Source organism: Myiozetetes cayanensis, unplaced genomic scaffold (genome assembly GCF_022539395.1).
Source record: "Myiozetetes cayanensis isolate MyiCay16 unplaced genomic scaffold, myiCay2020 scf1, whole genome shotgun sequence".
Taxonomy (NCBI): Eukaryota; Metazoa; Chordata; class Aves; order Passeriformes; family Tyrannidae; genus Myiozetetes; species Myiozetetes cayanensis.
This window is the reverse complement of record NW_026086604.1, coordinates 97,478,201-97,503,143: the sequence shown is the minus strand read 5'-3', so window position 1 is coordinate 97,503,143 and position 24,943 is coordinate 97,478,201. Positions and strand designations below refer to the sequence as shown.

Sequence of the window (24,943 nt, the reverse complement as noted above, 5' to 3'; positions counted from 1 at the left end):
TAGTTACTTCATTGTTTATTAAGTCTCGTAGTTTCAGTTTGGTTAACAACAGCAAAATTATACTTGAGAATGTATTGTTTGAAAACAGCACTAGCATACTAGATGCCAAGTATCCGGAAGACACTTCAGGAATGACTCAGATATTTCTGCAACAAAAATGTTCCTGGAAAAGCAGGGAGGCAATTCCAGGCAAGCAGAGTCTAACCATCCCAACAGCTGCTTCCAATTACAATATTGAAACCAGAACAGCAGAAACAGCCCATGACCCAGAAATTGATAGGATACATGAGGACATAAGATATATGATACCAACTGTTTTAAGAACTGGAGAGTACGTAAGTTTTTTAAGTTAGATCAGCATTATTGTAGTAAGTGTCATTCCATGGCTCAAGTTTAACTGGTGTTTAAACACACAACATCTGTCAAGCTCTGCTTGAAGTAGTAGCAGTATTTTATTAAGGTAGAACAAGTATTTCAAAGTTAAATAATCACTATGAATTATAAGTAAAAGCCTAGAAAAAGAGGAGAACTAACACAAATATTCAAACCTATCTTAGAAATGACTAGTCTCATTAGATAATGGATCAGGCCACCTGAACTTTAACCTCAGAACAAGGCAGAAACTTTCACAGTAAGTATTTCCCTCTCTCCTGAAAATAATCCTTTGACAGAAACATGTTTAACTGGTAACTAGGATTTATTGCTTCCCATGAGTTTCACAAGCAGTTAAACCACATTCAAGGTTTTGTAAGCCCTTCTTTCCAAAGCTTTCCAAGGCACACCATATAAGGTGCTTGTGTTTCCCACACCTACAGAACAAATTTACTAAGGTAACTGACTACAGATATACTAACAAAAGCAAAGGGTAGGAAACTGACTTAAGTTCCTTCTCTCAGCAGCAGCAAATCTCAGGCAAAAGATAGACATTTCCCAGCTCCTTGAGACAGGTACTTCAAATTGTAACCATATCCAGGTACTTAAATTGGAAAAATCAACCAGTGAACTCTTCATCAAGTAACTGAGGTCCATTCATCTCGTAAAGTACATCATGCTGCTATAAAGAACAGTGGTTCCCGCATGCCTGCAGCTTTGTACTTTTAAGACATCAGAAGAAGAAACAAGATCTCTTCAACAAGAAGTCAAAAGAACACTAGCAAAGAAGTTCACAGATTTGCTAAGGCTCCACAAGGTCTTAGCACCAGCTTTTGGACGTGGCCATGAACTAGGCAACAGCTTCTGAAGTGAGAATATACATGAATTCCATATGTTTCAAGTCATCATTTCAGCATTTTGTTACCAAAAAGCCTCTTTGGCATCCTGCAAGATCACTTCCAGGAAGGCACTTCCATCAGGAAACCAACACGTAAACAGCACATGAAAACCCTAACAAACTAAACAACAGGAACTGTCTAGAACAAAATCAAGGTCTTAAGATTTCAAACCTTGAAGTGTGCTGAAAAGAAAATGAAGCAGCTACATCACTGTCCACATAAAACACTGACAAAACACACAACACTTGAGCCCAGCTGTGTGTATCTGCAAGGCTGATATAAACTCAACCTGGCACGGTCTGACTGATCTTCCCATACCCTTTCTCCCAATAGCACTAGGTGGCAAAGCACTTAGGAAGTTGTTCTAGACAAAATTAATCTATACTGGTTTTGGACAGATTAGCTACCGAAACAAACTTGTTGGCACCAAAGACAGCCCAGAACAACACATAGCTGAGCACAGGGAAAGCAAAACTACAGCGCTTCCAGCCTATAAGCACTGTGGCAAAACACTGCAAGTGTTCTAAGATTCGTCAACCATAATCTAGCTCCTGTTCAAGATTCCTCACTTTTTGCAAGTTATGTGATGGCTATTAGAAAACATTGGGAAGAGTTCTAGATACTTGCAATGGTTGTCTCGACTGCTCCAGAGATCAGTAGGAAAAGCAGAAAACTCAAGCACACCAGCAATAAGATTGCTCTCATAGTTCAACTGACTGAAGTTACATTGTGAAATAATTTTGGTAATATACACACTTTAAAAAGAGTCTGGAATACTGTTTCTGCTTCCACATGTTCATTACATGGCTGGTACCCTATCTTAGTCTATTCTAATCATTGAGGGAACTTAACTTTCTAAGGTTGACAATGCTGAAGTGTTGCTTTAACACCGAGTGTAAGAGTCATGTCTTCTCTATATTTATAAACATGAAGATCTCTAATCTATCATATTAACAGAAGGCATTAATTTTTTATTGATTTGAGATTATACACCATGAGGAGAGAATTAACAGTAACAGCAGTCACAATAGAAGAATGAACAACTACATGCCACCAGCCTGTCAAAGCTATCCATGCATGGATTTAGTGGCAAGACAGACAAACAGGTACCATGGTATAACTGCTGATTTTCCACCATGAGCAAAACTCATGGTGGAAAAAAGTAAAAGCCTCTCTCCCCCCCACCCCAAAATGCAAGATTGAATGTACAGCTTCCAAGGATGAATTTTACTAATGCCGAATCAACAGCTCAGCGGTTTCACTACAGCTATTCAACTAAGAACTCAGGGAAGCATGTCACCTAAGACATGCTAGCATGGTGCAGCCTCACCTTGAATATTGTGTGCAGTGTTAGGTGTCACAATATAAGAAAGATATTAAGGTGTTAGAGAGCATCCAAAGGATGGAAACAAAAATGGTGAAGGGCCTTGAGTGGAAGCCATATGAGCAGCGGTTGAGGTCACTTGGTCTGTTCAGCCTGGAGCAGATTGAGGGGAGACCTACAATTTCCTCGTGAGGGGAGGAAGAGGGACAGGCATTGATCTCTTCTCTGAAGTGACCAGTGACAGAACCCGAGAGAATGGCCTGAAGTTGTGTCAGGGAAGGTTTATGTTGAATATTAGAAAAAGGTTCTTCACCCAGAGGGTGGTTGGGCACTGGAACAGGTTCCCCAGGGAAGTGGTCACAGCATCAAGCCTAAGAGAGTTCAAGAGGCATTTGGACAATGTTTTCAGGCCCATGATGTGACTCTTGGGGATGGTCCTGCGCAGGGCTAAGGGTTGGACTCAATGATCCTTGTGGGTCCCTTCCAAGTCAGCATATTCTGTGATTTTCATGCTGTGTTTCAAGTACAAGAAAGCACACCTGGAAGCTAACTTTTGACTGGTAAGGCAGGCTTCACTCACACTGGCACAGAGCTGCTGCTTCCAGCTGCTCTGGAAAGCAACAAGAAGGGAGTTCTCTTGAAGGAATTATGCCAGAGCTTGCAGCATGAGCTTCAGCAGTTCACTTCGAAAAGCAGTTCAAGAGCACTGCATTCAAAAAATTGTTCAGAGCATGTTCAGTATCATAAATTCAGAGGGTTTTTTGTCAATCATACTTCAAAAGGAATCTCAAACAACATCAGTTATTTGCCCCTGTAAACTTACACTTCAGTATACACCACAGAAATTTAAGGAAGATTGAAAGTAAGCACATTGACTTGGTTTGATGAAGTTGATTCTTTGTGAAAAGTCTGGAGGTGGCTTCCAAAAGACATATTTGAAAAAATATAGGTTTTCCTCTAAGAAAACTATTTTGTTAATTGTTAAAACCCCTATAATATTCCTTTAGAATTTCAGAATGCCAGATGTGTGTTTTCTAGAAAAAACAAATATTTGCATGGTCATTTTTACAGCCAGGAAGAATGACTTAAGATCCACACTCGCTAAAACCAGAACTCCACCCAAATAGTTTTGCTGCTCTATAGTCAGGAAAGTTAACTTGTCACAGAGAAATCTAGAAACAAGTGGTATCTGCAAAGCAAAACCAAATCACCAGGCTCACGGCAGGCTGCACCCAACACTCTTAGGGAATCTATATGTTGCAGGCATCTGTCTTCACACCAAGACAAGTTCTGATGCTGATAGCTCAAAACAACTTCTTTCACCTTGTTAGCTAGTCATATAGTACTGCAATAAAAATTCATATGAACACCCTTAAATTCTTTCAAGTATTAGCACAGACAGAACGAACATAGAAGCCTTGTTTGACTAACGCTCCTATGAAATTCTTGACACAGAAAAGGTTTAAGCTTGTAAATAAATAAAGCGTTTGAGACAAGCATTGCCTTCTTCTGCTTCTCAGTGCCTTGCGAATGAAGTTTCAACAGAGTAGAAATACCAAAATACACTATCCTTCACATTGTGTGCTAATAAAATACCTGTAACAATGAAGGATGCAGGAAACAAGTGCTCCAGCAGGTGCAAGCACATTTACATCAAAGGCCACAGCACAAATGGTGCAAACACAGAGGACCGAATGCAGGGCATTAACAAGAGACATCAAGAAGCAGGTACCACCAAGTTCTCCATCTCCTTTCACAAATACAGGCAAGTGTTCTCTCTCCCCACAGGCAGACTGCATCAATACACCAGCCAAATGGAACCTAATAAAATAGGAGCATGCTGGATTTGGCATTTCAAAAATTTCCTTTTATTCCTCTAAGGAATCATCGAGCTGTAGCAAATTTCTTTAGTGAAATCTGACTTGGCAAAGTAAGTTACTTCATTCATTTTGTGACTTTGTCATCTGTTTTACCACCCAATTAGAAATGCATAAGTACTTTTTTGTAGTATTATTGTGAGAGCACTACTCTTATAACTGTATTTTCTTCTGGTAACATCTCCTCCTGTTTATATTCTATGTAGACCAAACTTCTCTTCCTAAAATTATAATATTTTTTCTGTTTTATTCAGGGAGCAAGGATTTTATATCATGACTCACAAAAACTCGTAACTAACCTTTTGAGTAAGTGATTCAAGGATGTGATCGGTTATACACCTGATGTTGCAGAGTAATACAGCATTCATAAAGTTGAAACACTGTTAGTCGATCCCTCCCCATTTTTAGATGCAGTTTATTCTAAAACTATTAGAGCTATGATTTGAAAAATTGATAGTTAATCTAATAGACCTAAAAGACCCAACTGAGCAATTAATTGTCTTTTAGTTCAACATATGCTTGCCAATTGAATGACATATAGTAGACTTTCACAGCTATTTCACACGTTATAGGCATAAAACATGCAATGGCTAGAAACAGATGGCATTCAGTTCATTAACTCAGTATGAAATTATTAATATTCAGGTTGATTTATCGATTTTCACATTAAGTGCCAAGGCACTTTCCCTGCTTAAAATACTGATTATACTTTTCTTGCAGTACCACAGAAGATATTTTCAAGTTGAACATTCTCAATTGTAAAGCAGTAACTTTTAAAAATTGCTTTTTGCTTTTGTTTGAATACTTACAGCTCTTATACTGCACAGGGTAATTCAGAACATTGAAGAACTGTTAAATGACTTACAAGAATGTGTGCAAGTTACAAGTTTTAACAGAATAGGCTATCTAAAAGAAGTTCTTTCTACAGAACTGTATGTTAAAATCATGGATCAATTTCAGAACATAGAAGGAAGCGTAACATCCATTTTAGACTATCCAAGGAAGCAGCAATCAAAAACTTCGGATAAACAATTTAAAAATCAGTTTTGTAATCCTAGTCCAAAGGAAAAGAGTCTTGGAAAAGGCACCATTAGGGATTGTGTACTATTACACTTCACTAGATGGGTCTCTCCAGCGTTTCTCTTTTCCACGCCCTGACAGGCAACATAAAAGCTAAAGGCATTTTAGCAGTGGTCACAGACAAAATCCAGTTTATTTTATAGGCCAGTCTCCCCAGGGAAGAACTACTATAGAAGTCTGTCTATGGTGAAATCCAATATCTTTATCAACATTTAACTGATTTAATTCTACACATGTTTCAATGCTAAACACTACCAAGTGTGAGCTGTATTCCTTTCTGTACACACAACTTTTCAAATTCCAGTGAGAAGTATGTGACCTAATACCTTTTCAATGTTGCATGGTACAATATAGGATTTTCCACAGCCTACAAAACCTTCACTACTGCTGACTTAGGAAAATGTTTTATTTCCAGCTGGTCACTTGCAAACTTTCAATAAGTTGCAGCATCAGTTCACCAGAGTCAGAAGCTAATTTTACAGCTTTTATCCTTGAGGGGTTTATTTCTTTTACCTTAATGCACCTTACAGTCAATCCTGCATAAGGACTGGAGAAGTTGGTGTTGTTACAAGCCATTGTTGGTCACAGATAACAGCATGAACGATCTTAAGTCTGTTGAGAAATGGAAATTATATTCCTGAAAATATCTCCTTCAAACTACTGACCATCTAACTACACCATTCTGACTGGGTTAGTTATGGCCATTTCAATATTTTATCATATTGCATTTCACGGTTCGTATTTCTTAAAAGAAATCCTAGAATGTGGCTACAAGATTGTTTCTGTTTCAGTTTCTCCTCACAGAAGCATATTTCCCCCTATATCTGTAAAAGAAGTCTCATCTCCTAAAACTGTAGTAAAATCTACTAGAAAGATTACAACATAAAACATAAAATTTCACTCCTCAAACAACAGATTGTTTTCCTCAAATTTTCCAAGCCACACTTTGGATCAGTAGAATCAATTTGCTTTTGCAATGCTCTTCAAAATACTCCAGTCTGAAGAAACTCACTTAAATTCTGCATGTTATAAACATCGTCTCACTTCTAACTCATACATCTTGCAGAGAATACTTGTGTTAGCTTATTTCATTCCTCTATCTGCTTTGACTGCAAGACCTATAAAGTTGAATCTTTGCAAGACAGAAAATACAACAGATATAGCTTAACCTTCATTTAACTTTAAAAGAAGATGCTCTTCTATTACAAAAATTCAACATGTGCCAGACCAAGTTAACTAAAAAGATCAACTTTCCCAATAAGAGTCAATGGAAAACATTAAAGAGACAGGGACAGTAAAGAAGTTTCTCAAAAATCAGGACCTTCTAAGGCTTCTATATTATTCCAAAACCAAACATTTTCTATCTCACTCTGGTTCTTGGGCAAAGAGAAGCTGAGAAATTCTAGCATTTTTGTGAGTAGCTGCACTATAAAACTTTTATTTTTAAGTGTAATTGTAACTGTGAACCCATCAGTAAATGAATAACTACATGACCACAGGTAATGATTGACAGGGAGACAGTTACATGGGTGTATATATACAGGCTTTTCTAAAGTATTTTGTAGATCAGCTACTGGCCTCTTGAACACCATCAATGTAAAAACTATAACCTCCCACACTCTGAACACAGGAAAAACCAGTTGGCAATGCCCACAATGGGATTTCTTAAAAAAACACAGAGACATTTAAGATATGCAATTTATATTGGTCAAAAGTGATTATTTTCCCCACAGAGTAGAAGTTGAAATCATGACTTGAAATTCAAGTTATTATCCAAACAAGATCTAAGAAAAAGGACAGAGAGATAGCTTGGGTTAAGATTTGGAATTAACTTAAGTCCAAATGGCAGCAACAGCTCCTGTTTAACTGTTGTTATGCAATCACACGAGACAAGTTTTTCACAGAAAAAATGCTGCACCTGGAACAAATACTCAGTTAATTCTCTTTAATACTTCTGAATGAAATGCATCTGTATTTCTTCGATTATTTTTTCTAAAAACAGACCTTTATGTTACACTATACACTAAAACAAAATGACTACTGATGCAAACCAAATTAATCATTCAGATGGGCAGCTTTCTTGTTCTTTATCAGCATCTTCATTTTGCTTTATTATTCTTATCATAGTCTTCATTAAACAGGGAAAAACAATCAAGTACTAGAATTGATTACATTCTAAGTTTGTGAGTGTCTTTGGATGAGGTACTCCAAGATGTTGCAGAATACAGGGGCGTTACATTATGAAAGTTACATGTAGCTATATTTTCTTCCTTACAACACTAACCATTTTATAACATTTTAGATGGTGACTTGCTGAACAGAGAGTAGTTTCTGATACTTAGCTTAATGTATCTGCTCCTTAAATTCTGAATGAGAACATTGGACTGACTATATAGAGAGGAGACATGAGTGCAGTGTCTTCTTTCTAGGTTAAGTTCTTCTGTTTTGTTATACACCTTACTTCCAGTGCATATGAGTGAACTGGAATCTCAAACCCATCATGCCTCAGTCAGCACAATCTGGAGCAGTGGGGAAAGATGCTTTAACAAATCATACTCACAAAGATCTGTGCTGCATTACTGACTTCACTATGTGAACTGTATCAATGAAAAACAAATTTCATACTCATTTTCAAATAAGTGACAACTTCAAAAACGTAAACTTATAACAAGTCAGAGAATTCTAAGTTGCAATACAGTGTACTGAGCCAGTCATGACCCTACTGGACCAGTAACTGAAGCATTGCAATGAACTCTAAATTTGGATATTAAATACAAATTTGTCTTGCAGAAATCAGTTGTTAAGAGCATGCAGTGTTATTTCTTAAAATACAACTGTTCTGAGGATTGGAATGAAGTTTATTTGCATGTTACACTATATAGATGGAATTAATTTAGGTGTTTAAGTGTGCAAGAACTTAGTGATGTGATCCCAAAATAGCTCTTCCACATTATAACCACTTGAATTCAGTATCTAATTTTGCTTACTTTGATCTCTATGGGTAACAGTGAGAGATGGTTAAGGATCAGCTGCTACCAACCTTGCTTTGAGTAGGGCCTTTGGGTCCATCTACTCAAACACCTTTCATGGTGTGACCTCACCCACCAAGAGTGCATTTTGGGACTGATACAGCATCCCTGCAGAAGTCTGTCACATTGACACTGTTTTCCTGTCTGTATAATTTCTTTTACTTTGAGGCCTAAACCAATTCCACTGGGGAAAGTTTTGCTGGAATTAACTAGTTCCATATTAAAAGCCTTTTCAGGGGACAGCACAGCTGTACCAACAGGACTACACTGCTTCAGTCTTGATATGACAGGCTAGCTTTACTCTGTACTGTCTGAATGGGAATACTAGCAAAGAGAAGGACTACAACACACATAGCTGCCTTTTTACATTCTTCAGAGAAGTTTCATTTCTGTAAGACTTCCATGTTTACTGCACTCTAACGCTGACAGAAAAATTTCTGACTGCCTGTATGTGAGTGTTACACATAAAGCATTCTCAGACTACTGGAGACAAGGATCAGAGTTAAGGATCAAGTTGAACAGTAGCACAGAAGGATATTAGGTTAGCATTTGAGAGAGTAAAATGAAACAGGGACCAAGGCCTGGATGCGTGGCTGATCCCTGCTATCTATCTACTAAGCACAGGTGCAAAGCTCCCTCCTACATCGCATTTTCCATTATTTGCAGAAAAACTTATTTGGTCATACAGTGTATTTACATGCCAACTTTTAATGAAACCTTGTGGGCCACTGCACCTGACATTCCCACAGTCTTGCATCAAATGATGTAGTAAACTTACTGTTATAGAGAAAAATACAATGTATTAAATGAACTGTACTGGTAGGAATGCAGTGTACATTGTAATTACTTGAACTAAGAGGCCAGTACCACAAAATAAGCATCATCAATTCCACTAAAGTAACGATTACAGAGTTACTATGCAACCAACTTTACATCTCGTTTGTTCTACCTTCTCTGCATTCTTGGCTCCTCTCCATATTAGCATTATAAACTGATTACAGCATAGCTTACTTTGAAATCTCTGTAGCAGCTGTCTGTCTTTCTCATTACATCTTCTCTCTGTGTTGTCTAAACCTCTTTAATGCACTTTTCTTCATTTTTCCCCTGTCTATGCACAGCCTGTACACTTCAGTGTTACCTACTGTCCAATAGGTGATGGGAATTTTGATAGAGACAAACCTAATCCTAAACAAAACACTAGTAGTAAATACTAAGCCAGCCAAACGCAATGAATTCTCTCATCAGGTCATTCTACGGCAGTGTTACTTAGTCTACAATATGTTTCTTTACAACTTGTTCCTGCCCCTAAATCCAACAGTGTTTCTTCTGTGGGAATTTCAGACTTTTTTTCTGCTGTGAAGAGCTCTTAAGGCTCAAGAGTATAAGCCTAACATGATGGCTGTGGGATCCACATCTACTAAAGAAATTCATCAAGCAGCTGTAACCACAGGTAAGTCCTTTTAAGGCTTTAGGTGCTCACTCTGATTCACAACAGTCAAGAAAGCAGGAGGAGTAGGAAAGCAGGATTTAATAACCCCCTGGACTTTCTGCAAGGCGCATTTGTTAAAGTGGCTCTAATTTCTTTATATCCACGAGGACTATAAACAATCTCTGCAGTAAGATGTAACAGTAACATTTTAGAACTACCCTGAGAGCTGATTTAAGTACTGCAGCAGACTAATAACATGCAAACATTTCTTTCCTACGTACTAATTTATAAAATTTAAAGCATTTTGCAGAACTTTTAGTGGACATACAGTAATACCAACTATTCTATTTGCTTGGTTCCTCACATGAATTCTTCACAAGGTATAAAGGAGGCTAAAAACAGTTGCCCCATAGCTGCATGTATGATGATGGCAGACTACAATATGTTCACAGGAATGCTGTCACTAGCCTACTGTTCACATAAAATAGATTTCAATTAAGAAGCAAAGTAATTTCGATAGCTTAGGGCCATTAGAAGTTTACCATAAGTTGGCTGTAAGCACTCTCAAGAGGGTGGGGAGTTCCTTGTCTAGAACACATGTCATCAGCCACTGATTCCCAGGATCACTATATCCTACAGCACTTGCTAGGGTGGCAAAGCAAAGAAATCCAATCACAAAGTTAGAAGATTTTTCTTAAATAATTATTTCTTCTTCAGTTGTAAAACTGCAGCAAAAATCACAATGATGTCAATTAGCTAAACTGCAGTTCCTAAACAACTTTTTACATAATAATACACTACATTATCCTTTGATATTGGAGACTGCCATACATCAGTTTCTAAGATAGCAACATCCTTTGCCTCCACAATTATTTTCTTTCAAGTCAGATACTCTTGAAATTTAACAAGAATAAAAGCTCATCTGAGATAGAACACCTCTGTTTCAGGGCAGACCCTTAGAAAAAGTAAATACAGGGTCATCAGTGCGTGACTTAACTGAGGTTAAGAACACAACTGTTCTTATGGAAGGTGGAAGTCAGTCTGAATACAGAAGACACATGGACCACTGCAAGGTCTCCAACCACACTTATTTAAGAGTCTTGTCTTCCTCCCTGGTTGCCTTCCCCCAGTACCGTCTTAATCTCACAGCCACATCTCTCCCTGTCCCACTTCCCCACTCCCATCCTTCCTCCCCAGTAGCCTACTATTTCTATGGATTATTTATCCAAAGAGTACACAGCCACAGGTGACAGAGACAACAAATACAGAGCTAGGAGACATTTCAGTTTCCACTTTCATGGCTAAAGATCCTCTCCCTAAGGTCTAAAAGAATAAAGACATTATTATTTCAACATTGTCGAAGTACATGCAACTCAAAATACTTCATCTTAAAATGTTTATAAACTTTCCCTTCCCCAAATTCAGAAGAACACTACAAAGTGAAGACTGAGATCAAGGAATTCACAATAGTAAAGGAGTACATTCACTATTCAGCATCACAGCTTATTTAACCTCACAGTTGACCTCTCATGCAGTGGACTGAAGGCTTTTTTTGGATCTTTTTGTGCAACAGTGCATCATATTCTCCTATTTATACAGAAAAGAAAAAAGGGTAAACATGACTAGCACTGGCAATTCCTAAAATTTCTACCATTTGGAGGTTTCCACAAAAAATGTTTGACAAGCTGTCTCACAAGCACAGACTGCAGGATATAATCTACATCAGAGATAACATATCATGCAGTTGTTCTTCATTCTATTAAGAATGTTCACAATTTCCCAGGACTTAAATGTTGAGGTGTATGCTAATAAATGAGTCAGCTAAAAAGAAGACGATTAAGAATCCAGTTATAATCACTATTAATTATATATAATCCTGAAAACTAACAGAATACCTGTCTCTTCTCCCAGTCCATGCAGCCCCTCTCCCAGGAGCTCCTCTCTTTTCAGTTTAACTTCCAGTGGAAAAGACAAAGAATGACTGATATCTTTATGTGCAGATCTCTCCATAACCTATTGCCAGACACCAAAATACCAGTAGAGGTACGTATTGCTTCCACTCGTAGAAGTGTAATGATTTGCAGAGCAGAATGCAATTCTCTTTCTAATGAGATTTGGAAATGCAAACTTAAAACAAAACATTAGGGACCTGAAAATAAACATTTCGGGAGTCTTTCTACCAGGACAGTTCTGTGATGCTACAAAACAAACACAGATCACACACAAAAGTTGCTCTCCAGGTGACTCCTGGGATATGTATGGCCCACTTTACATATTCATTTTAAAGACTCAATTAAGGGGAAGGAGCTGAAGCTATTAGCTTCTATTTAAAAGAAATGCAAAAGCAAACATCAAATTGCTTACCTAACCAAACAGGTGAGCATCGAGAGGCTCTTTTATTTAGGGAACTAAGTAGTCACACTTCGTACTTCTCCCTTTTGTTGCAGGCAACCACAAGCTGTAGTTACCGGTAACTACAGAAAAGCGCAGCACACGAAAGCGAGCAGCAATTACATGTTACAGAAACCCTGCTCTTATTCACCCCAGCACCGCAGCGCACAAACAAGGGTCTCGGGCACCCGGCCAGGGCAGGACCCAGGGCGGGATCTGGCGTAGCCTGGCCAGGGGATGAGCACCGCGGCCCCTTCCCCGCCAGCCCCGGGGCGCGGCCCCTTTGTTCGGGTGCCGGCGCTGCCGCGCCCCGCCCTCCGCAGGTACGGGCGGCGCCGCCGCAGCCCCGGGACCCGCACCCGCCCCGCAACAGGCGGCCGGGCCCCGCTCCCCTCGCGCCCCGGCCGGAGGTCACCGAGGTCGACGTCCGTAACCTTCAGGGGGCGGCGGCCGGGCCCCCACCCGCCGGTCCCGATGCCCGGGCGGGGCCGGCAGGCGCACACCGCCGGGGGGAGGGAAAGGGGCAGCGGTGGCCGCGCCCCGACACCGACCCCCGGGCGGCGCAGAGCGGCGGGCAAGGAGCCGCCGGAAGCCTCCACCCGCCCGCTCGCCCGCCCGCCCCTCGCCCCCACCGCAGCGCCCCCGGCGCGGGTTCCGTGCGGGCTCCCCGCGTTCCGCTCCCCCGGCCCGGCCCGGCCCGGCCCGGCTCACCTGCGGCGGCGGCGCGCGCTCCGCTGCCCGCCCGAGGAGCGCGCGGGAGGGGCAGGGCGCGCGAGGTGAGGCCCTGGCGCCGCCCCCGCGCGCACGGCCGGCGGCGCGCGCGGCCCGGGGCGGAGGGCGGGCTCTGTCGGGGCGGGGCGGGGCGGGGCCGGGCCGGGCCGGGCGGGAAGCGCCGGCGCTGGAGTGCTGTCACCGGGCGCGGCCCCGCCCGCCTCTGCCTCTGCCTCCGCCCCGCGCGGGGGGGGCGGTGTCAGGCGCTTGGGCGCGCAGGCGCAGTGCCGGCGGGGGCTGAGCGGGGCGGCGGGGCCCGGAGTAGTGGGGCGCGTGCGGGCGGCCCGGTGCCGGTGCCGGTCCCGGAAGGAGGTGGCTGCTTCCGGCCGGGTCGCGCGGGGCGGGGCGGGGCCGTTGTGTGTGTGTGTGCGGCGGCGGTGGCAGTGGCGGCATGGGGTGACGGTCGGGGCGGGGCAGGGTGCGGTGCCCCCGGTCTCTGGCGCGCGCCCCGTGCCCGGAGGGAGCCATCCCGGTGCGGGGCCGTGTCCCGCCCGTCCCACTGCACCTGCTCTCCATCCCTGCTTCTCCTCCTTTGTCTCGGCCGAAACGGTGAAGGGAGGCAGTGAGAAAACATCGTAGCCCGATGTCTGTCCCTCCTGCCTGCCAGCTAATCCCCGCTCTGGAGAGTAGGCGAGGCGTGTCCTGCCGTGGTAAGGAGATAAATTCCTCACATCTGTCGCTAGATTTATAAACACAATTATTTTCAGGGGGGCTTCCCTTCAGGGACAAGTACAAACTGAGGAAAGATTAAATAAGCTAAGTTTAAGGATTACTGGCAGAAGAGAACATGAAGCACTGCAACTCTTAGAGGTTTGGGTTTGTTTTTTTTTTTTTAATAGTCATGGACCACTCAGTGCACAGAGGATTTTGTAGATGCCAAACAGAACAGGGAGTTAGAGTTTCCATGTTAATTACAAGAATTAAAATAATAGCAAGGATGCCCTAATAACTGTATCTGTATCTGCTACATCACGGACATAAATGGGAGGTTTGTGCAAACATATCATGATTTAAACCCATGACGTAAGTGATGTAATGGAACCTAAGCATAATATCGAAATTGGCTCCTCATTTTGAGTCTGGCTTTCAGGCTGTAATTGCAATATTCGCATACAATACAAATTATTTTGAAGGCTCCCCTCCTCCACGTAATTACTGGGCCGAAGGTGGTTTGCAAGTCTGGAAATTCCAGATTTTATCACCTCAGATGGAAAACTTTGACTTCAGTGTTTACCTCATGCAGTCACTGTGCTCTGTTTGCAAAGCAGGTACGCTTTAAAATCTTCTGTGTTCTGTTTTCTGCAATTTTTGGAATCTTGGACATTTAGTCAGTGTTTAGTCCATATCCCTTTAGGATTTAGTTTCACTGGCCCCACATTTCAGTATGAGCTAATTTTTGCAAATTCCAGATGCAAATCATTCTGATAAAATACCAAATACAATCATTTACACAAAGATATTGCTAGCAGCTCTTTCACTCTGTGGAAATGCCCCTATGTGTAGAATGGTTGGAAAGGACCTTAAGGATCATCTGGTTCCAACACCCTTGCCATGGGCAATTACTGCACCCATTAGAACACGTTGCTCAAGGCCCCATCCAACCAGGCCTTGAACACTTCCAGGGATGGGGCATCCTCGTCATCTCTATTCCCATGCCTCACCACCCTCACAATAAAGAATTTCTTATAAGAGCTAATCTAAATTTCCTTTCTTAGTTATAACCATTTCCCCCTTGTCCTATCACTATGTCCCCATATAAAACATCGATCTCTTTCATAAACCCCCTTTAAGTAGTGGAAGGCTGCAATGAGGTCTCCCCAGAGCTTGCTTTTCTCCATACTGAACAACACCAAATCTCTCAACCTTCCCTCATAGGAGAGCTGCTTCAACCCTCTAATCATCTTGGTTGCCCTCCTTTGGACTCGTTTCTACAGTCAGTGTCCTTCTGTGCTGAGGACCCCAACCTGGATACAGCACTCCAGGTGGGGTGTCACGAGGGAAGACTAGAGAGGGACAATCACCTCCCTTGACCTGCTGACCAGTCCTCTTTTAATGCAGCCCAGGATATCACTGACCTTCTGGGTGAGCATGTGCTGTTGGCTTGTGTCCAGCTTTTCATCCTTGAAAACCGCCAATTCCTTCTCTACAAGGCTGCTCTCAGTGGGTGGTTCTCCCAGCCTGGACTTATGTCTGGGATTGCCCCAGCCCAGGTGCAGCACCTTGCACTTGTACTTTTTGAACTTCATGAGATTTTTATGGGCCCACTTCTTAAGCTTGTCCCCCTGATGGCATCCTTCCATCTGGTGTGCCAAATGCACTGCTCAGCTTTGTGTCATCTGCAAACTTGCTGAGGGTGGACTTGATCCCACTTTCTGTGTCACTGATAAATTAAAGAGCACCAGTCCCAAGACAGAGCCATGATGGACACCACTCTTCCCTGGCTTCCACCTGGACACAGAGCCACAGTTCTCCGTTTGCATCCATCCAGCCAATTCCTTATCCACCAAATAGTCCATCAATTGAATCCATGTCTCTCCAATTTGGAGATAATGATGTTGTGTGGGACCTTGTTGAAGGCCTTACAGAAGTCTGGGTAGGTGACAATCTTCCCTTGTCAACTGCTGTAGTCACTCCATCATAGAAGGCCACCAGATTGGTCAGGAACAACTTACCCTTAGTGAAGCTGTGCTGGCTGTCTTGGATCAGCTCTTTGTCTCGCACATGCTTAACATTGCGATGAGGATCTGCTCCACAGTCTTCCCAGCCACAGGGATGAGGGTCTTCATTATGTATCCAGCCTCCTTTCTCCCCTTTTTAAAAATAGGAGCAATGTTTCCCTTTTTTCAGCCACTTAGGACTTTACCTGACTGCCAGGATTTTTCAAATATGGTGGAGAGAGGAACAACATCAGCCAGTTCCCTCAGGCCCTTGGGATGCATCTCATCAGGCCCCATAGACTTGTGGATATTCAGTTTCATTAGGTGGTCTCAAACCTGCTCTTCACTTACAGTGGGAGGGACTTCGCTCCTCATTTTGTACCATGCTGCTTTTTAATGGATGTGGCCTTTGTCCATTGATCTCCCTGTAGAACTATCTGAAGACAACAAATGTAATTTTATTTTGTGGCCTAAGCTGCGTATCATAAGGCAATTTATAGTATGCCCTTCATCTTTTGCTTGCAAGTGTCCCCTGGAACCTTGCCTAACCCAAGTGGAAAAAAATGAGCTCTTTAGCCCAAAACTAACAGAAGTATTTCCATGAAAATGCATTACATTAAGAATTTGTATTCAATTGCAGCACCTGTGATGTGTTAGGGTGTGGCTCTAGTTCATCAGTGTGAGAGTGCAACCGGTCAGAGTAGAGTAGGTATTGAAGTTTCACTCTACTGACTGCATAGGAACTTAGGGTTCACAGCCCAAGGCAGCAACAGGTTTGAATTGATTCCTGCTCTCTGGTGTTTAAATGCTACCACGGGTACCTAAAACCCTACAGGCAGTGCTGTACACATTTGCAGTGTGGCTCAAAGGATGTAGGAAATGGTTGTCCTTTGTTATGTATTATGTGCCAGTTATGTACATATGTGCCAGTACAGCTCTGCATGTAAAATGCTTACAGGGAAAAATTACAAAGTGTAATTAGGCAGAGATGTAATTAATTGTGTGCTAGTAGTATTTGCATTATGTAGCATAATAGAGCTAAGAAACCAACTGATACAAGAATTTCACTTATTTTAAAAAGCTAAAGATACAGTGGATATATCAGACAAAACGTGTCCAAATCTTTGGGAAAAACATTGATGTGCAACTTCCATTCCCATGGAACAAAAAATATTTGTTCCCTTTACTTTAACACACATTTCATAGCACACAATGTATATCTAAAGCATGCATAATTTAACACTGTAATTTTTTCTTAGATTTCTATTGACATGAATGAATGAACCACATTCTTTGGAAAACCACCTTATCATGTGTAAATCATCTGTTCTTCCTTTAAAAGCTCAATAAATCTTCTAGAGTGAGAGAGACCTCATTTTTCTAAGGGACAAAACAGAAAGGGAACAAAATCACTTACTGGTTTTTGAGGGCACCCTCCTATTTGAGCCCAAAATCGATTACCCTGGCATTTGGTGGGGCTGTGGGTGTGTGGGTCTTTGTGTTGTGAAGTATTCCTGAACTGAAATCAATACAGGGAGGTAGGATTTCCTGGTGTTATGGTTAATTTCTTCTCTTATATGCTGGTGGCACAACTGTATTAGAATTTATTAGACAACATTTTATTAGCAATACATAAGGATGCATGAAATGTGTGGAGGGGTCAAACCTCTCTCTGAGTGTGCCTCTTTCTCTTTGAAAACTAGCAGGAGAATCTGATGTGACAAAGCTTATTTTGATGCCTGCTGTTAGGCTGTCCAGCTTCAGGTCTTAGGTGACAGGCTACTGGATTGGGATTCAAGTAATCTCAGTATTAATCTGTTCTGGTTTTTTCTGGGGTGGAGTTGATTTTCTTCACAGTAGCAAGTATGGGGCTATGTTTGGGATTTATTCTGAAAACAGTGTTGATAACACACAGGGATGTTTTCGTTGTTGCTGAGCAATGCTTGCACAGCCTCAAGGCCTTTTCTGTTTCTCACGCTGCCTCACCAGAGAGGAGACTGGGGTGCACAAGAAATTGGGAGGGTACACAGCCAGGACTGCTGACCCTGACTGACCAAAGGGATATCCCATATGACCCAGACCGTCTGGTGTCATGTTCAGCAATGAAAGGTGGGAGAAGAAGAAGGAAGAGTGGGGACTTCTGGAGTGATGGTGTTTCTGTTCCCAAGTAACTGTTACGCATGGTGGAGCTTTGCTGTTCTAGAGGTGACCAAACACCTGCCTGACCATGGAAAGTGGTGAATTGATTCCTCATTTCTCTTTGCTTGTGTATGCAGCTCTTGCTTTCCCTGTTAAACTATCTTTATCTCAACGCTTGAGCTTTCTCACTTTTACCCTTCCAGTTCTCCCTCCCATCCTGCTGCAGGGGTGCGAGTGAGCAATTGAAAGGCGCTTAGTTGCTGTGATAAACCACAGCATACCCTGACAGTGTCAGTATTCTGCTCTGCCAGTCCTTCCATTTCCATCCCAACTTTCATCTGCCTTTTAAATTTAGAGGTTAAGCTCTACAAGATAGGCATAGTCTTTCTTTCTCTATGCTTTTTCAGTACATACAACCCAGGGAATATTTTTGCGATGTTCACAGATAAGTAAATATGCAATACAGTACTGTTTCTGAAGGCTACAAATCAGCACACACACACAGGTTGTGTGGGCAGTTGTTCTTGCTACTCTTGCTCAATGCAAGGATATCTTAATCTGTCAGCTGCCTAGGAGCTTCACATCATCTGTTACTGCCTGCAAACCTGTCACACGTGTACCTCTACACTTGCAAACAAATGCATACTCCCTAAAAAAACCCCATAGTGGGACAATTGTAATCAGTTGTTGAGTAATGAGGTACTTGCATTTCCTTAGCTGTCAAAATGACATTGGTAGTATTCCATCTGAGCTAGTCATGGTGCTTAACACTTCCAGCTTTCTTACCAGTTTGAAAAGGTAACCCACCCCCAAGTGCACTGTGCCTACAGAGAAAGTGCACTGAAGTGATTTGAGTAACAGGGAATCCAAGAGTAATGATGAGTTCACAGTCATTCATCTGATCATTCAACAGAGCTAGAAGAAATTATATCATTCTAGTAGTAGGCTAGGAATCTGGAAATCTGAAAACTGAGTTACAGCAAAGTTAGTTCATAAGATATTAGAATAGACAAAAACATTTTAAAAACATGATTAAGGAATTACCAAGTGTCTAAAATATAAAAACATTAAAATATATAATAGAATGTGTATTTACAAATCTTCATAGTTTAATTATCTTCACTATAGAATGATGTAAAATGTGTACTTCATGTGGAATACCTGTGTATATGGCACTGGTGTAACATCTTTAATTGGCATTTATTGGGATTCAGCTCCTTTATGGTATTGCCTTTCCTGAAAAATGTGCCCTTCCCACGTACTATTTTATTGAAATCAGTATATGCCACTGAGTGCTGTTTCTTTTTTTAGTCTGCATGTTATATAATCCATATCCTGATATATATTCGATCAGAATACTTAAGCCTAACAATCATCTCCAAGCCAATATTGTTTTAAAATAGCTCAAGGTAGACCTAAATTCATTTCACTTTTCTGTTATGAAAATTAAAAAAAAAAAAAAAAGAGTAAAATATTTTTCTATTCTTAGTGTTGTTTATATAATTATTTAATCTTTTTATGTATTTTTTGCTTTCCATATCTTTCCTTTCCTATTGCTCCCATTTTTCATGCTTTATATGGTGTCGCACTTACTTCACGCTTTTTCCATGTCTTTGTACAGTCTTTCCTATTGTGATTTTCTAGTCCCTTTCCCCAACTCTTTCTTTCACTGAAGGTTTCCTTACTTCTGATGGGAATGTGCTAGAGCAGAGTTGGGTAAGTTGCAGTTTGGTTTTTAGTTCTGTGGTCAGCGCTTCAGGAGTCCGTTCCTTTCCCCATCTCTCTGTATCACAATCTGGAAAAGCAAAATAATTAAGCTGGCTCCTGTGTGGTTAGTTTTAAGATGTACTGTTAGAAAGCTCCTTTAAACACAATTACACTCTTTCTCTATTACACCTCTTCTGTACCTCAGTGACCTCCTCAGTGCTCATTATTTTCAGCTCGTCAATTAACTTTAAGCTCCCGTTCTCCTCCCTTCCTCCTGCACCTCCCATCTTCTAACAATAACATTTTCACTGTGGATCTTCAGCACAGTAGGGGTATTACTAATTCTGCCATTTTGTGCAGATTATGTATCAGCTGCATTCACTTTATCTCTGTCTTGAAGGAGAGCTGTTGCAGCTCTTATGTGATGGGTTCCATTGATTTCAGCTGACTGATGTCAGTAAAGAACATTAATGATGATACAATACCTGATTTTAGTTATAAAAATGAGTCTTAGAAAGATGAGAGATGTTCAGTTATAAATACCAGTTAGGGTGCCCTATGAAACCTTGTAAAGGGAAAATGTGCTCTTGTAAGGCCAGCCCTCACATGTTCATTCATGAAGTTATTTAAATCGTGGTTGCATGGTTCTAGTGCCTTCGGGAAAAGATTTAGACAAGAACTACTTGGAAATTATAGTGCTAATGTCAGGCAGAAATCACATGTTAGCCATATCTTGACTCTGTGCCGAGGAAGAGATACGCCCTGTCAGTGTCAACGCCTTTCTGCACCCATGGTCATTTGCTATGGACCTATTTTTTTCATGTTTGTCTAAACAGCCTTTGACTTTGAAGGATCTTAATCGCTTTCAGTGAAGGCGCAGGAAAGAGTCAAAGCCTGCCAGTGTTAAGTGCCTCGGACTCCAGTGCCAGAAGTGCTAAAGAAAGTAAAACCATCTCATTCTATATGGCTGTAGTGAAATAAAATACAGCCACCAACATTCTGATGTTACTGCCAGGAACTAAATATTCACACTCCATAACTGTGGAGATGATGTAGAGAGTGAAGGAAATATGATGGAACATATTATAGTATTTATGGGTTGTAAAGTCTTAAACTATAGACCATATCAGACTAAGCTTTGGGTCATAAAAGTTAAGCAGCAGTGGTTTTATCCTGCCTTAGATGGAAGAGCACCTAAGATAGATAAAGGAATTGTTTGAATGCTCATCATTTTTGGTAAACACTGATTTGTGTTCCAGTTGCATGCCCATCTTACAGCCCTATCACTGCTGTAAAATCCCATGGCACTTTGGGAAAGAACACAATTTTAGCTCTGATCTCATAATCACAGTGACAACTCTTACACATCCTGCCATTCTAACTGGAACCACTGGTTTTTACTGACTGCTCCAGGCCCAAGTTCTGTATTTAGGCTTACTGTGGGCTGTTATGTAACTGCTGTTTTCTCTGGTCAGAAGTTCACCTGAGGGCTTCTGGAAAGATGCAATTTCAAGAAAGCACTGGGAGCAGGCCATTGAAGATGTACTGTTGGTGATTTATTTTGAATTTTTATTCTTCAGATGAAAAAAAAAATCAAGGCTAGATATAAGATTAATAGAAAAAAGCAACTCCCAGCCTACCAAAATAAACTAGAAACAAAAAAATACACCAATGTTGCACTGATTATGGAATACCTGGAGTATTTTCAAAACTGCTATCATTAAAATGTATCAACAGTAAGCAAAGCTTTTTCTTGTTCTGTAATAAATCTAGAGTATCTTCACTGAAACAAATAGTTTACTTGAATTCATGCAAGAATATGAGTGGAAAATATGTTTATTCTTTCTAAGAAAAACAAATTACCATTCTATGAAATTCAAAAATCATTAGAAATGTTAGAACTATGAATTTACAAAATGCTATTTGCATATGAATTTCAATGTTCACAGGACATGCATTGTGAAGCATATTAGAGTCGAATTTAGCAAGATGCAGAGAACCATGACAAAATAAGCCAAGTAGTAATAATAAATTTCTCAAAAGGTGCCTGAAGAAGCATACCAGTTTTACCCTTTAAAAGGGGTAAGATAACTAGGTTATTTGAGAGCAAGAGAAGATTTTCTTTGGGGACAACTTATTTAGTCACTGTGCACATGAAAGATTTTTGCAGCAATAGTTTTTGATGAACAGTCATAGAGTAATCTAGAGCAGTGGGCATTCAGGATTCACTTGGTAATTCCGTTTATCTTCCATAGTGATGATAATGCTTGACCAGTTGCCTTTTTTTTTTTTTTTTGCTATGAACTGACCCAGTTAAACATTTGTGTATTTAATATGCCTGAGAAGCTATAAATAGAACATTTTTAATTATTCATCACACTTCACTCTCCTCTTGAGTGCAGTAATTTGATATGAGGTTCTGAATACTGGAAAAACACCTAATTCCAAAGAACTTTCTGACAATCCGTAAGCTGGTGTTTCTTATGTGTGATTTTAGCCAAAGCTACAATTTTGTGTAAGTGTGAAGGCTACTATTTGTCTTGGAATATTTGTCTTATATGAAAATCTGGTACTGTCCCTCTCCTGGAAAAATGATGCAAATTTATTTACCTAAATACATACATTTGAGCACAATGGAAAAAGGCTTTTTTGTTTTCAAAAATTAAAGTGTATTTCAGGCTTATCAGCCATGCTGGACCATGACTAATTAAACTCCAAGTCCTCTATTTATTTGCAGAACAGCTATTATGCAGACAAGGTAAGCGATGGATATTTCCTTCCATTATTTTGGAAGTGTTCTCTTCAAGAGAGTCAGCAAATAGTTTACTTTTCTGCTAGTTCAGGACATGATCAGACCACTGGAGTCAGTATCAAGATCACAGAGACTCCAACGAGCTATGGATCTGGGCAAACATTTATGAAAAATACCACTAAAATATTAAGCACTACCAAGTTGTTTGTCTTATGGGCACATACCCATTCACATGATCTGGACTGAGGTAACCTACTTGTTTTACATGAGCCATAGCACATGTTCTTGCTCACAGAAAATATTCCAATACATTGGTCAACCAAACCTAAGCTAAAATGCCTCCCTAGAAATGCTGAAAACATGTTTTAAAATGAATGCACCAAGTCACAGGTAAAGCTCATGATTATACCTCATGATTCACTGCTAATGTCAGGTTTAAAAATAATGAATATTTAATAGTATAAACCAAGCCAATAATTTTAGGGGAGTGTGATCTACCACAAGTGTGGAATTACTTGATCACAACTGTAAAGCTGAAATGCAAACATATTTAACTCTTTCAGCTGCACTGGCTTTCCCCAAGAAGTGTGCTTGACACTTGTCTGGAGACAAATATCACTTTTTGGCACCTACCATATACTTCTCCTGGGATTCCTAGGCCCATGCTTAGTTTTTTCTGTAATCTTCGTGAGGCCAGTGAACTATTTAGTTTCTACTCAGGTTCCTACATACAAGTCCAAAATCATCTCTTTTCTGTGATATGAGACTATTTCAGGCAGTGCAGTATGACTGGTGACAGCTGATAACAGAAGGTCTGCTGAAAGGTATCCTGAAACATTGCCACCCAGGGTTTATGCAGGAGACATGCTCCTGCTGTAGACCTGGCATTCCCCAGTGAACTGAACTTCCCTATTTCGAGCTACTGCCTCTACAAAGGTCCAGGATTAAACCTTGAACCTCCACTGCCATTGTGCACCAATTCCTATGTAGAAGCAGACTAGCAACATGAGGTGGCCACAAAAGGACACACATACATATATTCAGAGATGTTACTTAACTGCTGTTGGGAGAAGAACCATGCCGCCAAAGCTCAGCTGGAGTTGAAGCTGGCCAGAAATGGAGGGGACAATAAAAATAGTTTTTTCAAGTATATTAATGGCAATAAGCAGTATAGAAATATCGTTAGAGGGCGGGGCAATCACTAACTATATGAAGTTCAACAAGGGAAAGTGCTGGATTCTGTACCTAGGATGGGGCGACCCTGGATGTGCGGACAGACTGGGGAAGCAGTGCCACAGAAAGGGACCTGGGGGTCCTGGTTGACAGAAAGTTGAATATGAGTCAGCAGTGCCCTGGCAGCCAGGAGGGCCAACTGTGTCCTTGGGGGGCATCAGGCAAAGCATCACCAGCCAGTCAAAGGAGGGGATTGTCCTGCTCTGCTCTGCACTGGGGTGGCCTTACCTTGAATGTTGTGTGCAGTTTTGGGTGCCACAATATAAGAAAAATATTAAGCTCCTAGAGAGTGTCCAGAGGAGGACAACAAAGATGGTGAAGGGCTTTGAGGGAAAGCTGAATGAGGAGCAGCTGAGGTCACTTGGTGTGTTCAGCCTGGAGAAGAGGAGACTGAGGGGAGACCTCACTGCAGTCTACAACTTCCTTATGAGGGGAAGCAGAGGGACAGGAACTGATCTCTTCTCTGTGGTGGTCTGTAACAAAACATGAGAGAATGGCCCAGACTTGTCTCGGGGAGGCTTACGTTGGATATTAGAAAAAGGTTCTTCACCCAGAAGGTGGTTGGGTGCTGGAACAGGCTCCCCAGGAAGTGATCCCAGCACCAAAACTGACAGAGTTCAAGAAGCATTTGGACAATACTCTCCAGCACATGGTGTGACTTAGGAATGGTCCTGTGCAGGGCTAGGAGTTGGACTCAGTGATCCTTGTGGGTCCCTTCCAACTTGGCATATTCTGTGATACTCTGTGAAATAAAACACAAATATTAGAGATAGCTATAATAATTTTTTTTTTTAAACTCCTTCCACCTCTGAGCTAAACTAAAGGCTTCCATATGGAGTGCTTGCCTATTTTGCTGAGTGATTGTTGCTATCATACCTCACACTGCCTTTCTCAGCCAGTTAAACTCAGTCTCTGTCTGAGAATACTACACCTTTGGAAAAGATGAGGAGAGACATTATGCCTTCTCCTAAGACTTAGATGTAAAAGAGAATGGCTGACAGGGTATCCCTTCTAAAAAATAGCAGAGTTGATGTTGCTGTGCTTATGTAGCTTCAGGTTCAAACACTAGCACCTGAGGACTATTTTTTTGAGAGAGCAAGCCTTCTGCACACCTGGGGTGCTACAAATAGGAGCCTTGATATCTTACAGTGGGAATAGGGATATGGTGTGGGTTGCAGTTTTTCTGTTAGCATGAACAGGTGGGTGAGTAGGAATATTAGTGAGGCCATGTTGCTGGTAAAGGTGCTTGCAAGAGTTACTGGGGGTCTACTGCTTCCCCTTTC

The 24,943-nt window shown here is 41.3% G+C and overlaps 2 protein-coding genes and 1 long non-coding RNA gene across 11 annotated transcripts in view; 1 reads left to right on the top strand and 2 right to left on the bottom strand.

Annotated features, from left to right (window-relative positions):
• RALA (RAS like proto-oncogene A) overlaps positions 1-13,181 on the bottom strand; it is a 31,412-nt gene extending 18,231 nt beyond the window's left edge. The window contains exon 1 of the mRNA XM_050305426.1: positions 13,113-13,181. The gene's annotated coding sequence lies outside the window, so the exon portion shown is untranslated. The remainder of the gene's footprint in view (positions 1-13,112) is intronic.
• A 389-nt stretch (positions 13,182-13,570) lies between these two features.
• LOC126634704 (mediator of RNA polymerase II transcription subunit 1-like) overlaps positions 13,571-24,943 on the top strand; it is a 30,475-nt gene continuing 19,102 nt past the window's right edge. For all 9 annotated transcript variants that reach the window (XM_050305363.1, XM_050305345.1, XM_050305390.1 and 6 more), the window contains exon 1: positions 13,571-13,822. In XM_050305363.1, coding sequence (XP_050161320.1) covers positions 13,756-13,822 — 67 coding nt within the window. In that variant the 5' untranslated portion in view covers positions 13,571-13,755. The remainder of the gene's footprint in view (positions 13,823-24,943) is intronic.
• LOC126634773 (uncharacterized) lies at positions 16,038-24,762 on the bottom strand. The gene is made up of 3 exons (XR_007627433.1): positions 24,184-24,762; positions 19,562-19,763; positions 16,038-16,266 (listed from the first exon to the last, which is right to left on the bottom strand). It is a non-coding gene; the product is annotated as an uncharacterized LOC126634773 (long non-coding RNA).